At 34.9% G+C, this 16611-nt stretch overlaps 1 protein-coding gene across 2 annotated transcripts in view; it reads left to right on the top strand.

The window, feature by feature from the left end:
* LOC113498074 (ankyrin-3-like) overlaps positions 1 to 16611 on the top strand; it is an 85312-nt gene that overhangs the window by 54843 nt on the left and 13858 nt on the right. For both annotated transcript variants that reach the window (XR_003400955.1, XM_026877980.1), the window contains exons 2-7: positions 6415 to 6516; positions 11294 to 11473; positions 14287 to 14403; positions 14725 to 14880; positions 15420 to 15585; positions 16025 to 16185. Coding sequence is in view for 1 of the 2 variants with exons in the window: in XM_026877980.1 (XP_026733781.1) it covers positions 6415 to 6516; positions 11294 to 11473; positions 14287 to 14403; positions 14725 to 14880; positions 15420 to 15585; positions 16025 to 16185 (882 nt within the window). In the remaining variant the exon portion in view is untranslated. The remainder of the gene's footprint in view (positions 1 to 6414; positions 6517 to 11293; positions 11474 to 14286; positions 14404 to 14724; positions 14881 to 15419; positions 15586 to 16024; positions 16186 to 16611) is intronic.

Genomic DNA, 16611 nt, shown 5'->3' with positions numbered 1-16611 from the left:
ATCTGGTGAAACAATCAAAGCCTGAGCTTAGACTAACCGACAGAAATGCGAATTATTTATATAATCCAAAATTAAAACTATTTTCTTCATAATTCAACAGTATACAACATACAAACGTTTTCAAAACAGACATAATCTAAGCAATGAGTATGCACGTATTGATTCACAAATCACCTCAACCCCTTGCATAGGGGGTCACCCCACTAAGGGGTGTGTAAAATAATTGCTCGCGTGCACAAACTATGTTTTGAAAACGAACTGGGTTCTTAGCATTAATTAAGGATTTTTTTTGTCAAAATTTTCGTGAACGTGACGTTTTTGTGTTTTGCGATTGGTTTTAAGAGTGCTTAATATGTTTGGGGAGTGTTTATGCCTGCTGGCGTTTGGTCATAAATACACGTACGTGGTTGTCTTTGTGCATGTGAGTTGAATGTTTGTAATACCCCTCGCTACACAAATATTACATTAAAACTGTGGAAGTCATTAAAAAAGTAAAGATATTTCAAAAAGTAAGTCGAATAATATATTTTTTTTGTCATAATATTGACAAAGCTGTTTCCAGTATTCCACAAATCCTAATAGTATTTTTTGACAATATAGTTTCGTAATGAAAACATGCGAAATAAAACAGCTTTATTTTCAAACAACCCTCAAAATATACGCTTAGCAAGAGCTGTATACATTATGGCTATACAATAGCTATTAATATAAATGGTAATATTAAATTTCTTTGTTCAGTCCAACCCTCGAAATAGGGGTGGAGTAGAGATTTCAAATGTTGATGACAAATTTTGGACATATACTTTTTTGCGCTTAGTTTTTTTCTTGTTTTGATAATCGTACATTGATTGCATGAAATTGGGCCGTATGGCGGGGTAGAGCTTGTTCTTCTTGTTTTTCAATTCACTTCTAGAATACAGACATTATAGCGAAAAATAAAATAAAAAGGAATCTACTATTATTATTTAAACTGAAAAGTGCTATACCTCGTATTTACATAATCCACCTGAAAATTACCGAAAAATATGGCTGAAAGGACCTGATGTGATTGTTGAAGCTTGACAGCACAAACACAGCGTAAATCGCCAACTCTCTTGCACGCCCGCAATAATATTACGGCCAGGTCGCCGTTGAATCTCCGTTTACTGAAAAGATTTCTCAAGAGCCTAGGAAATAGATTACAGAAAATGTTCCCCATCAACTTAGGGAAATTAATGCGTGGTTTTACATAAATACACACACACAATTTCCATAGTAATTAAACTATTCACATTTGGGTGGTTAAAATAATTGGTAGTGGTATTAGAACCCCCATTTTTACACTTCGTTGAGAATGTAAGAAACCTTTCGACTGTTAATTTTGAAGGGGTAGGCAGACTTAATGAGTGACGACGATCATTTGAATCGAAAGGTAGTGGGTTCGAGTCCTGATTGAAGTGGGCAGTAATGATTGCGGTTAGAGTTTAAGGGTGTAGGGGTTGGGTTGAATTTTTAAATTGTAGAGGTTGGATGGTATGAGTCTGTTAAGGACTTAGGCTAACAGACCACGTGACTAAGAAATTATTTGGAGTAAATAAAAAAGCAGTAAGGAATTTTATGAAAGAGAGACACGAAGATGTTCAGACTCAGAATGGGCGTTCGTAAATCATAGAAATATTTTACGGGAACGAACCAGTGAAACCTCGCGACGGCTATCGATGCAGTAAAGATAATATTCATTTGGGTTTGACTCAAATATAGAGACCTGAAAAATATGGGGCAGTATTATAGCTTTATGAGTTTTTCTTTTGTTACCATAGTCATAATTGAATTATAATACTGATAATTCCTTAAAAAAGTTAGTGATAGACTATCGCCTTCTGCTTAGTTAGCTCATGATAAAGGACTCCTCTTGCGAACGATAACTGTAAAAAAGCGTGAGTAAACCGTTCTTTAGCAATTTATCATTATAATGAAACGAAAATGATCGTTTAAATCTGTTATATCATGTCTTATGCAACATAACTGCTACAATATTGATTAGTTTCTAGAAATAGTGTCGGCTACACAAATACATTGTTCGCAGAAATAGATATTACAGCTATATTGGAATATTAGTAGCTGGAAAATAGGCCTTTGTACCTAAAAAGAAACGTTTGTCATTCATAGAGTGTTGTGTGATAATGGTAGTTAGAATTACTTGCTTTATTGTGCTGATAAAGTGTAAAATTTATTTATTACGGGGCAATTAGCCACTCGCCGGAATTCTTAAATGTAATAACCCTATCGCTAACCGCAGTTAGAGTGTTTTGATGTACATTACGAGATGATGTACAGTAGGTACGAGAAGTTTAAACAATAGCAATGAAATGTGGCAACTAAAGATTTTTTTTTTCGTTTGTAATTAATTACTGCTAAATCATCAATTCGTCATCACCATCCCGGCCTCGCCCAACTAATTTTGGGTCTAAGGTTTAGGTTCAGTCTTGTTTTTATTTTTAAAGCGGAAGTTTTACTAATTTATTCCTCGTTTGCCATTGTTTTAGAAAGAAGCTAGTTACAAGCACTAAGACACACAGTTTCGGAATATATATATTGAATCTTGGCTCATGTAAATAATATGAAGTTAATATAATTTTACGTGAATACTGTGGTCGTCTGTTTATTTTTCAAGTCGACAGTTAACCTCTACTATTACAGAAATATTCAGTAAAAACATTAACCAAAATTATAAACAAACACTCAATGTGTGCCTACATATACCAACGACTGTAGCAACTAGAATTTCAAATGACCATCCGGCTTCAGCCTAGGTCTAAAATCAATACCGGTCTAAACTTAGACCCAGCCAAATTTAATAGAAGCGAGCGGTCGTTCACTTTATAGGTTGAATAATAGATTGTTCCTAAAAGGATTTGACATGAGTTAGTAACTATTTATATAGAGTAAATGCAGTTTTATTCAAAGATAAGGCGTTAAAGCTGTGTTCCCAAAAATAATGCGATGCAGTTGATTTGTTTCAAGAACTTAAGAATTCCCTTCATCAAGAAAATTCTTCAACGAATCACGATCAGGCTAGAAAAATATTTTTTTCGATGCAATTTAATTACAGGATATGACTCGAAAACTACTTTTTACATTTAAAATTATTCATGGTCTAAAAGATTCCTTTATAATCCCTCGCGGACAGATTTTCATTTAGTTTTCAGGGCATTTTTATATATTTAATTACATATAGTTTTATCAGGTACTCGATGATGTAAAATTATGTTTCATTTTGAATCTGAAGATATTTTTTTTATGAAGCATGCGCAAGATTGATCATAATACATCTTAAATACAAAAAAGACAACTAACTGATTGAAATCGCTTAATCCGTTCAGAAGCTATGTCACAGACAGACAGACACGTCCAACTTATGCGCCGCGCCTCTTTTTGCATCAGGGGCTAAAAATACATAACTGCAATATATGTATTTTTTATAAATTAAATATGTCTCCTCAGAAGCACATCCGACATATTCTCATGAATATGCATGCAAACAATGTTACTTATGTCTATCTGATCTTTGACCTTACGTTGGATCAATACTTACAGGCTATAGAGTTCAAATTTGTCTGAAAACTATTTCATGTACGGCTGGAATCTACGTTTAATTTCGCTGTAGCGAAGAATGTAATTTAAACTTTAAGGTTATTGAAGAAGGCTTGGAAGGGGGATATTTAAGGACTGAAATAAGATTCACTGAAGTGAAAACTTGGTATGTGTGTTATGTAGCATTTAAGTTAATTGTAAAGACACATCTTAGGTTTTTTATAAACCTTTAGCCCTTTATTTAGACAGTTTAATTACTAATTTGAAATACCGGTTAGTTAACATGTTAAAGGTTTATACCTATTACTTGCTATTATGCCATAATTATTAAGAAAAAGGAATGAAAAAAAATATAGATTTAGTCCGATCCTGAAAATAGCCAATATGCACACAAAAGTGTATAAGAATCGATCACAGTAATATAATACAAAGGAAAATAGATATTTTAGACTCAAACCCACATTTCAGGCACATTTGCCAACATAAAGGAAAAATTCATATTTCCTCAAAAGATTTGAAATTAATGGAAAATTAAACCAAGCTTCTGGAAAGGCTTGGTATAATGTGAGTCAAATTTTACGACCTGGCTCCATGCCTAAGTGTCTGACTTTCTCGAGCTATGGCAGTCGTTATAACCTCCCAAAACACTATTTTCCTATAATAGGGTAAGAGTCAAGGTCAAACAAGGGATTTTATTTAGTTCATGGTTGTTTTCTATTTATGGGATAAAAATATTAGTGACTTCATCCTCTGGTTCACAAAAAAATAAATATTCATTTTAATTCTGATTTTGACAGTTGAAATTCTGACAACAAGTCCGTAGTAATTGATTTAATGCAACAAAGCCGGCAGCTAACAGGCAAACAGACAAATACTGAGGCTTTTCTTTGTTTGCCTATCTTTCGAACTTAAAGTTTCAGTAATATTGTTTCGTTTTTTACCGTTTGAGCAAATAACTCAAAGTAGAAACTTAACTGTAGCTAACAAGATTGAAAAGGAATTACAAACTCACGAATCAAAAAAACTTTTTCAAACATTTCACTCAATTCAGCTTTTAAAATACGTCTAAGCTAGCTTTTAAGATACGTCTAAACCAATTTACTTTGAGAGCATGAATATATAAAAAGTCAGAGAGAATATAACCTCTCCATTGCAGAGTAAAAGCGAGATAGCACTATGTGGAATAGAGCGGTATCTCTTTCCTACGACTTTTATAGGTAGGGTTTCGTACCAAAAGAGAGAGAAAAGGATAGAACTGCTTCTATAATATATTACTAAGGTTGGACTATTTTGTTTATGTTTGTCACCAGCCTGTATCTCATGAACCGTTGATAGATATACAGTTGAAATCTATATAAATGACTAGCTATCCCAGCTAACTTTGTTTTTCAAAACAAATTATTTTTACGGTATAAAAATAGGCTTCAAAAATAGATGATATCCTATTCTCCGACCTACCCGATATGAACACAAAATTTCATGAGAATCGGTCGACCCGTTTCGGAGGAGTTCGATTTTGTACGCAATGACACGTGGAATTTTATATATTAGAGATGTATCTCTGTTGCCGCTGACAACAAAAAATTAAAATCGAGATTAAGCAACATCAGTTGCGGTCATAAATTAGATATATGACCAATATTTTCTAATTAATTTTTTTTAGCCTATTTGTATGAAATCTTCAGTGTCACAGGTCTTCGCACTTGACCAGTTTCTTTTATATTAGTTTAAAATGTAGTAAGTAGTAATGCCTCACGCCCCTCGTCTCCAAGTTGAAGCCTACGAAGGCTGTAATATAGATTTCTCTTGGAACCTATGTTTGGTGCGACGGTTGCCAAGCTGTCCCGCATAAATTTAAAACGTTTCGGGATTTTTTACAGGCCGAGATTTGAAGTGGACCGTATTTTTTTGAAGTCTATACTGTGTTTCATTAAACTGGTCAACTTCCTGTGATATAGAGGGATCCGTACTAATAAGATAAAGGAAAGGAGAGGAGGAGCTCCAGGCTAAGCTATAACCGCTATGCTTGACGCGGTTGGTCTGTAGATGGGTGACCATCTTTGTCATAACGAGTTCCTCCGTGTTTCGGAAGGCACGTTAAATTGTGGGTCCCGGCTGTTATTCCTACATCTTTGACAGTCGTTACAGGTAGTCAGAAGCTTGAAAAAGTCTGACAGCCAGTCTAACCAAGGGGTATCGTGTTGCCCAGGTAACTGGGTTAAGGAGGTCAGATAGGCAGTCGCTCCTTGTAAAACACTGGTACTTAGCTGAAACCGGTTGGACTGGTAGCCGACCCCAACATAGTTGGGAAAAGGCTAGGCCAATGATGACTGTCTGTATCTTTGCGTACTAAACCCTAAAAAGTGTATTATAATTATGCTTAGCATCGTTTATAGATTGAAACTGAGCATTAAAAAGCCGATGATTTTAACAATGATCTAGATCAGAAGTGTACAACTACACATACTTAGGTATCCCTGTTTGGTAATCATGTTACAGTGCAAAGGCTTTTACTCAGCAATTTTTACACTAAAAGGTTCTAGAAAGAGCTGTTTGAGGACCTCTTAGCGAAAATTCTAAAACAAACGCCGAACCTTTTGTAAAATATCATATTACATTTTGTGAGTCTGTTAAACAAGCTAAGTTCAAACTAAAATGTGTTCTATAACAAAGCTGTTAAGGTTTCTTTTCTCTTATTCGTAAATCGAATAAAATTCTTTGTAATTTAATTAAGCGACTTCATTATTTCAGGAATTGTAACACGTAAGAGCATCTTCTGAGTTGTAAGCTAAAGAGGACCATAAAACATGTGTGTTAAAGTTGTTATTTGTTTGTCACCAGGCGGACGCGAGCACCGCATTTCTGCGGGCTGCGCGCGCAGGCCAGATCGAGAAAATTATAAGCCTTCTGGAGCAAGGCGTCGACATCAATGTTAGCAATGCTGTAAGTATACATTCAATAATATTATCTATTAACATCTGTGGAATGTATGGACTTTAGTGCAGAATATGAAATCACTTAAGGTCGAAAATTGCTTGCAGAATTTCTTAATCTAATTGCATTTAGATATGTAAGGAAAGGATCAGTGTGAGCAAAGCTTATTAATAAGATTGAATTGTTAAGATTTTCGATTTCAATCGTAGTAGAATTTTATAAATGGTGTGTAGAGCAAGGTGATGACATTAAATTGAACGCAAAGAGTATTTAATAAGAGTTTTTTCTTAGTGCTTTTGAAACAGATTGTTAAATGACATAAGCCCAAAAATTACCTGCAATATAACCTCATTGGAGCCTCTACTTTAAGACAAAAATAGACATTTTCCGGAAAGAATTTCCCCTACCAAAGTCACTATGTATGAAAGTAGTTTTTCATCTTGGCGCTGCCATCCTTGCCAGTTACCTGATGCGTGACGTCATTAGACACGAGGGTCTCTGAAGGAGCGTGTCTGTGCAAAAATAATGTTCATGAATTTCTAACAGAAAATGTGTATCATGTAGAGTTTTTTTTTAAAACTGAATGCACGGATAGACGAGTGGTAAAGCCGTTGAGGTCATCACGCCAAACTTACTATGAGTGACGTGTCCCGTGTTCGATCCACGCGTAGGAAAAAACATTTGTGTGATCCACGAACGTTTGTCCTGAGGTTTATTTGTGCATGTGATTTGTAGGTATGTTTATAAAGCCCCGCGACACGAGTCGTTTCTTTTTAAGAAAACGCGGTATTTTGTGTCTGTACATACATATTTCATTAAATTATGATGTATAATGATTGAACCTTATAATGTTCCTACATTAAGGTTGTATGTAATTCAAGTAAAAAGGTTGAATAATCGCTTGACCTTCCTTGCACAGAGAGACGTAATTGGGAAAAGACACCATTTACCCATTTTTCTCCATTTTATCACTAAGTGTCGGTTTTTTGTGTAAAATTGGGGAAAATGCCAGGAAAATGATCAAAAAGTGTGCGCCGTTTGGACCTTCATTATTTTAGTAAGTTTACGGCTTTCTTGCCTTTTTAAGTCATAAATTTTATATAACTACTGGGAAAATAGAGCCTAAAATGTTACCTCACGGAAAAAAGAAATTTCTGTTTTTTTTTTCAAAACCATTGACGTACACAATTTTGACGTGATTTTTTCATGGTTATATCTCGTAAAGGGAATAATTAATATCATTCCCACTGTTGGGCAACTGCCCAACCTTTTAACTCTAGACTTTTCTATCCTCAGCAACAACAGTGTACCATTAGAACAGTCGTACAACTAGTCTAAAAGTGATTAATGTCATGTGACCATCTTTAATAGCTTTTGACTACTTCTAATTATGACCGTATAATTATAGGAGTTCAGTTTTCACTAATTACAATAAAGCTAAAAAAGTACTTTAACTAAAAAATAATGGATCCGTTTCTAAAAAATATTACAAAGCAAACTATCATTCTGATATGAATTTGCGAAAATATTTCACTAAAACTCACATGCACTGGAAAAGGAGCCTTAATATTATAAAAATACGGTTGAAATTGATTAAGCTCGAATTCAGCTAGTGTTGGAACTAACTTATTGGCGTTTTCCGTACATTTGAGGTTTGCACGCGATTCGGTCACGAAACAGACGTACTGGAGACTTAAACCATAAAAAACAACTTACTATAAGCATTAAAGCATTCACATTGCCACTGTGGAAGCAAGAGAGCGCTCTAGACACCCTATAGCGCCATCCCGCTCGCACAACGAGTGATGTGTGTGTGTGGTCGTGGTACAGGGTCGTGGATTACATTGTTTGCTAAATTGTGTCAGTTTGGTCTTGCGTGGTTTTATAACGTTTAACTATTTTTGGTATAATGTACCTATGAACTCGCATGATAAGGAGTGGCTTAAAAGTAGTGAAATTAACGAAAATATTTTTGACTGTAACTTAAATTTAATTTTGAAAAAAGTTACAATCCTCAATGTTTTTATACACTGAACAATATATTGAACTGACAAGGTGAAAAGCATGTCTAGTCAAGCATCTCTAATGTTTCAACCGATCAAAAAGGAAGAGGTTATCAATTGGTTAATTTTTGATCGCCATTAGATACTCAATTATGTTTAAAGTCAAATCAAAAGCCAGGAAATGGATGAGAGTTGTGGAAATATTATATGCACTCAACAAAAGTTGCTTAACCTCGTTCTTTTTTTAGTATATTTTCTTGTTATCGCGGCAACTGTAAAAAATCATCTGTGATAATTTCAACGGTTCAGATAACACGGTTCTTGAGATAAAACCTGATGACACACGGATAGACAGCTGTTCTTCAGTAGTAGCTCCATTTTGATCCTATGGATGCAGAACTCTACAGAGCGTTTTAAAAAGACACGTATTCATCCAAGTAGAAGAAAAGCTCCGAAACAAAAGAAATTATATTGAATTTCATGTAATGGATCTAATACTAATATTAGAGGTTTATTAAAAGTGGGAAGTCATCAATTATTTTGTGACTAGCGTGACAAAGTCGTGATGGCGTGCTAATAACTTGCTTTGTGCGTGACATAACGAATGCTAGACGCAATTATATTGTAAAACAAGTATAGTTATTTCAACAACTATGTAATATTAAGCCTTTTTTAAAACTTAGGTACAAATGTGTTAACATATTGGAGTTATAAGCGAGTGTGAATTGTGAAAATTTGAGATATTTGTTGATTGAACCGATGAGGTCGAAATTTGTGCCCACTTATGAAATGGAAGGTTCGGAACAATTTCATTATAGTGCTTTCAAGCATTTCATTTTGGTTTTGAGTTTTAGGTTTTAGAGGTTTAGTTTGATTTAAATTCGCTAAGGTTTAGTACCCAAAGGCCTAAAACTGGACTCTATTACTTAGGCCGATAATCTGTCCACCTGATAATAGTCAATCTCATTAACCTTGATAGGTAGAGAATTCAATTTCCTCAGACGGTCAGCTATAATAAGCGGCAACATCATCTAGTATTAAAATAAAAACGAAAATAGACCTAGGTTAAGCAACCGATGGTAAGGTAATAAATTTGATGGGTGATCATTTTCTTTTTTACTTAAGCTCATTTGCTCACAGCCCTCAGTGGATTAAGCAAGACTTGCAAATTTGTAGAACCTTTTATTTTTTCTCCTGTTATATTAAGACAGAATTATATTATTCTTTTTTCATTGCTAATAATATACTCTAGGCACCTCTTGCCCTTTAGAGCATAGCTAATGTAATGAAGAATACTGAAAGGGTCTTGAAATAACATCCACCGGTATCCTTGACCCCACTCTAGGCTTACAAAGGATATGGGTCGCTCGTCCGTGACCCAAATCTCCGTTTGGAGGCTTCAAGGCTTTTTATATTGGCTTTCTATCATTCAGGTTGTGAAGACAAACAATATAGGAACTGGGATCGGGATAATAATCAGGCTTATTAAGGCTTGCTCAAATTTATCTAGCTCTTCCTTCCGAAGACCAGCCCAGGAAAGACACTGCATTTATTTAAGTAGTCAACGGAAAACTACTTTGTCTAGACTTACAGCGGGCTATATCTCTGAGTTGCCGATGTTTCTTCTGATGATAAGACTGTTCGAGACTCGTTGCGGGTTCAATGCCCGCGAAGGACAACCGTTTGTGTCGTTGTGACTTGAATGTTAGGGAAACTAAAGAATTAAATTTATTAGCGTAGGTGTCGTTTTACCATACATATAGAATTTGTTTAAATTGCTATTGCTCACGGGCCCGCCTGCTAAAAATCGAAAATGATCCCATGGAAACATAAAATCTTACGTGTCAATGCAGGTTATACATCTTCTAAAGCTAAATTTCTGAACTTGTAAATCTAAATCCGTTTAGTAAGTTGTTCTTGCTTCAAAGAAGAACAAACATCCATACATACAAACTTTCACGTTGATAATAAGTATTACGAGGATGCCCTAATTCTGCTTAACAGTTAAACCTATTTTCTTTTATAAACCCTAGTCTCCATTCCAACCTAGCATTTTTTGCCATATCGTAGATTCGATGAGATAAATCAAACTGTCTTTCTTTATCAGAATAAATGAATTATATTAAAATCTAAAATAAGATTTCCTCCCCAAACTTGTCCCTTGTTAATATTATTCTCGTCTTCCCAGCATTATCTTAATTTGCATAATATGATTAAATTCGTGACGCTTTTGTAAATTAGATACAATCGATATTCAGATATTTGTGATTAAATTGTATTAATAAATCTTTTAAGATTAGGTCTTTATTATTTACAATGTTTGGGGATTCCACTATTTACGGAGTTTTCTGGAATTCAATATGTTCAAACCTCAGAGAATATCTATAAAATAATAATGTATGCGTCAAAAAATCTTGAAAAAAATATGTCCAAAATTGAAATATAGTACTGTATTTATTAAAATTACATTTTCACTCCATTGCATTTCATTTCATTGCAGTTTCATTGATTCATCAATAGCTATAGTATAGATCTCTACATGTATGTATGTATACGTAATATTCTGCAAGGATCAATTGAAAATCTTATTTTCCGCACCTTAAACCGGATATCCCAAGCTGATCTTATCAAAGCACTTAGGAAGCGGTGATGGGTGGGCGAAACTGGGTGCTTTCCAATGTAACCTGACCTTCAAAAAGTGCTACTTAGTAGCCTAATTTGAATAAATGAATTTTGATTTGATCAACCGACTCAACAAATAACCCATACTTTTTTGCCCACAGAACGGACTAAACGCCATCCATCTAGCATCCAAGGATGGCCACGTGGAGGTGGTTCGTGAACTCTTGGACAGAGGAGCAGCAATCGATGCCGCCACCAAAAAAGGCAACACAGCGCTGCATATCGCATCGCTAGCTGGGCAGGAGACGGTTGTCAAACTACTTGTCCAGAATAGTGCACAGGTAAGTGATGTTGTGAGTGACTTTTTAAAGGTGTGCTTGAGGACAGGTCTAATGTGTAAAGGACTTGTTGAAAATAGTGATGACTTGTTATTATAATTATAAGCCTTAAGCGTCCGACTGCTAGGCAAAGAGTTTAATTCTATCCTTCCACTATTCTGGTTTGTGGATAATAGGGATCAGATTTGGTAAAGATGATGAATAAGTTATGATTATTTATAGTTAAGGGATTTCGGAAAGAGTTATAGGACTGTTTTTTTGGTAGACTCTTTTAAAATAAATCAATACTAATACTAATTTGTACTTGCTCAAAGAAATACATTAATATTTTTTTGAGCAAGTACAAATTACTTCACTTGTATAGAGACACTTTAGCTCAACAGCCTTAGAAGTACATTCTATGTAAACTTACAAAAACAAGAAATTAACATATAAATGCGATTATGTTTATTCAGCTTATAGTCTTAAATTATCTTTTTAACTATAACATTACGAACAGTGACTCTGTTATAAAAGTTATAGAACCATAATCTATTGTAAGAGCAATCAAACAATATGACTTGATTAATCTTAATAAGAATTGATTATCAATAGGTATTTCATCATAATCTCAAACAAGCATTTATAAATCCTGATTTCGAACTGTTGTTTAATGCGATCAATTGAAAGATAAGAGACGATTGCCAAACATATATCAATAATACTAACCAAACAGAATCCTTGCCAAAATCAAAATTAGGAGTCTAAAGACAGACATGGAAAGAGTGGAAATACACGCCAAAACACTGCTTAATTATTTATATTCACAATTAAGTGTTGCTAAGATATATATATAGTCCTCCTTATCGTTTTCGATAACGGCGACCATTGGCAATTCACCTCCTAGCGTGAGCCCTGATGTGACTGGCTAGACCGAGTTTGGATCTAAACACTCGGTCGCAAGCGCTGCAGTAAAGTTGACCCGCAGAATTGAGAGTATAGGTGTACGACGGCTTAGGCCTCTCTTTTTGGGCTTGGCGCTTTTCGTCTAGCTTCTGGAGTCGTCGTTCGATGTTGCTAAGATATCATTTTAATGATATAGGCTGAGTTATAGAAATATCATTTTTGTAGTCATGACGAAAATATATTTTTATTATAATTTGGCAAACAATATCAAAGATACAAGTAAATTAAACACTCAAACATTTATTGAAAGAAGCTACAAGGACAACAGAGAAAAACGAATTATAAGGACGAAATCATACAGAGATATAACAAAAAAAAAATCAAAGCTTTTTCCAAAAATAAGATTGAGCAAGCGAAGTGCAAACATGAAGAGCCCGTAATGGTAACAGTAACGTAAATAAATAAACAGACAAACAAACGAACAAATCATTCCATATGAGAGCACTCCGATAACTCGACACGTTTAAAAATATTATGATGTATGATGTATCACACGGTTATTGCAAAAGACCATTTGTTTGGTTTCAACTGCAGTTTCGATTTCTTCTTTATTTTTGGCGTTTCGTAATAAAACAGTAAAAACTGCAACGGAAACCTATTGCTAGGACTGCTGTCTATCCGTCTGTCCATCAATTTGTAAACAGACTGAATCTCATGAACTATAATAACTAAACACTTTGTGCTTTCACACCTTGCGTCTTGCCTTAACAGCAAATAATAATAATTTAAATCGCTGTTAAGCATTAAAATGTAAAAAAAGCAAAAATGTCACCCACCATTTTTACGCATATTTTTTATGCGGAATCCAGTGTCGCAAGTTTAAGTCGCTCTTAACAGGGATTATGATATGAAGGATTGTATTTAACGCCATTTTTCAGTTTTCAATTAAGTTAAGTGAAGTTGTTGAAAATGTTTACTTTGTGAAATAAATTAGGCTTGACATTTATTATTTTACGTCTTAAATTTTAATAAATGGTCTGCCTAACTTTGACGTCTAAATAAAATTTTACATAAAGCGTTACGAGTTTATCAAACAACATTCAAATAGTTATTACTCAACTTCCACAAATTACAGTTAATTCAATTATAACAGTTTGTAAAGCTATAAATTGAATTATAATTGCTTTCAAAGCAAATCGACTAATATACTTCTGTACATTTATGAAAGGGTAATAATTTTGTTAAAATGTTTCGAATTTATTCTGAATTTTGAGGTCTACTGGGATTTTCAGAGTCGGGTTGTACATCAAATATATTTTGATCAACCGTCTGAGTACCCAAGGGACCTTCATTATTCCTTTCTCTTATGAAATATTTATAAATAAATCTCCTTTACTTATTTTGTGTAACATAATATTTGGGTTTGTTAGCTTATCTTTGATGGTTACTTATATTTTAGGCTTTTTTTTTGAATATCCAATTTTACCAGCTAAGCCCTTTGTCTGAAATGCTTCAAATACATTTATTTAACTTTGACTGGGCTACTGGACAAAAGCCTCTCCTTCCATTATTAGTTTAGGCCGATTCAAACAAGCCAAAATAACAATAAAACCAAGCCTCTTCAATAATTAAACCTAGATTCGGTCATTTTTTTCGGTTAGTCTTAATAAGATTGTTAGCTTCGCAATTGATCGAGACCTGATCTCAGTGGGGGGTTCCTTTAGGATCAATATTAACGTAGTTTTAGTCAATTGTTCTGGCTGGAGGCTTATTAGGTCTCGCCAATAACTCCGTTGAAACGGAGACCACTTACAAAAAAACATTCATATAAGAGTTGCCCATGGTATACCTCATTGCCCGGTATGTTCCTTGGTCTGATGTTATTTTTTGTTTTGCTTGGAACTATTCTTGATCGACGGTTACTTCTACAGGTCAACATACAGTCGCAGAATGGCTTCACGCCGCTGTACATGGCTGCCCAGGAGAATCACGATGGAGTCGTGAAGTTTCTCCTGGCCAATGGAGCGAACCAGAGTCTTGCTACTGAGGTAAAGACAATTCTTAGACGAATTGGTGTTAAAGTTGTGACTCAGTACCTGAAAGCATGCTTAATAGTCGTAAAGATGAACTGTTGTTGAAGGATGGTGGAGCACTTCTTCGACTGCATTAGTCTCAGGTCCCCAGGAGACTAAATGTAACAGAATCTAATTTAAAAGAGGAAATCTTTTTTTATGTTCGCTTCTGGAAATCATTGTTTCTAGTAATTAACAGAACGACTTAAACCATCGTTCAAAATCAAATTCTATGAAATAAAGAATAAGGTACAATGTCCACTACAGATGGTCCTTAATACTATAAACCCTTTCCAGGATGGGTTCACTCCTTTAGCAGTGGCGATGCAACAAGGACATGAGAAGGTGGTAGCAGTTCTTCTGGAGGCAGACACGCGCGGCAGAGTACGTCTGCCAGCACTACACATCGCAGCCAAGAAGGATGATGTTAAGGCTGCTAATTTGTTACTTGAGGTTTGTAGAACTTTTTGAGCATCCCTTTTAAGAACTTGATCTGGTCGACGGTATTGCTTATTAGCGCTTATCATTGTTAATGTACTTGGTATACAAATACAAAATCTTTAAATAATGCCTGTATTAGGACATTCTGCTGTCTTACATAATTAAATATAAATACATAAATAAAAAAAACTATATAGGTATAGAGAATGTAGAATCGAAATGCATTCGAGTTTTTTTTAAAGTGCTCGTACTATTTGGCTTAGATAGTGATCTAGGTTGCACTTAATTACTTTCAAGCTAAGTTTCCATAAATAGCGTTATTTTAGCAAAACGCCGAAGATTTTTTTATACCGATATCTCTATAGGGGCAGCTAACTGATACTGATATTCTCAAAAAAATATTCCCTCAATGACTCTTATCCCTGACTAAATTTGTTTCAATTGTACATTCCTTTTCCAACTTTAAATCATCTTGCGTCACTTCTATGAGCCTTAACTGTCACTATCACAAAACAAAACCTCTTTAAATAATTACCATTTCTTTCTATCAGAATGAACACAACCCCGATGTGACGTCGAAGTCGGGCTTCACACCGCTGCACATAGCTGCCCACTATGGCAACGAGGCGGTCGCCAGACTCCTGCTGGCCAAAGGAGCCGATGTCAACTGTGCAGCCAAGCACAACATCTGCCCGCTACATGTGGCTGCTAAGTGGGGTAAGAATGATAAGGGAAAGATCGCTCTAAAACTGGGTGAATTAATATTTTGTGTACTTTAATATTATATTAACCTTACTTGACTTTGGATCTTGGTCTAACGAATATTTTGTACAAACAGATGTTGTGTCGAAACATCACTAAAATCTTTCCGATCAGAATTTTGTTTAGAGTGGTCCAAATTATTTCCTGCACAGTTTTCTTGATATGCTATATTTAGAGATTATGTAATGTGGGGTCATGTAAGTTAAAACATAAGCAACACCTTTAAAAATATGGAATATACAATATCCGAATGACACTCCACTGAATTTTTTTAAACATATGTAAATCAAATTACGGTAAATGGAACTTACGCATCACGATTTAGAAAAAGGGAAACATACATTTAAATTTTTCGAATTGAGGGACTAAACTGATAAATATTGTATATCCCTAGGCAAAGAAAACATGGTGGCCTTACTATGTGAGAACGGTGCTAACGTAGAAGCGCGCACTCGGGACGGGCTGACGCCGCTGCACTGCGCCGCGCGCTCCGGTCACGAGAGAGTCGTCGAGGTGCTGCTGGATAGAGGAGCACCTATTACTAGCAAGAGTAAGGTAAGGGAATTGGAGCTTTTTGTTGATAGAGGTTTTTGTGGGGAAAATGTATGGGATGTGTTTTTTTTTTGTCATGGCTATCTCTATTTCTATGCAAATATCACATCCCAAAGTTAAGCTCAAATCTGAAGGTTAAACCTTCTGACTACTCTTCTCCCAAGATTTGTTTGAGTTAGCTTCACGTCTTAGTAGTAATTTACATGTCACATATATAATAACAATATACACATGTCATACACAATATCAATAATTGTAATACCTCCGCAAAGCACCAGTAAGTTAGTTTCGAATTTTTTTCTCATGGCAGTCAGGAAATGTCGACTTCATGGTTCTCTAAAAAGACATGTAAAAGTGATGATACTTGCAGAATAAATTATTTCATTTCATACATTCTCAGCAAATAACTTCATAATATTTTCGAAACTC

The sequence above is a fragment of the Trichoplusia ni genome, chromosome 10 (genome assembly GCF_003590095.1).
Source record: "Trichoplusia ni isolate ovarian cell line Hi5 chromosome 10, tn1, whole genome shotgun sequence".
Lineage (NCBI taxonomy): Eukaryota > Metazoa > Arthropoda > Insecta > Lepidoptera > Noctuidae > Trichoplusia > Trichoplusia ni.
Note: the sequence above shows the minus strand (reverse complement) of the source record. Positions and strands in the feature narration are given on the sequence as shown.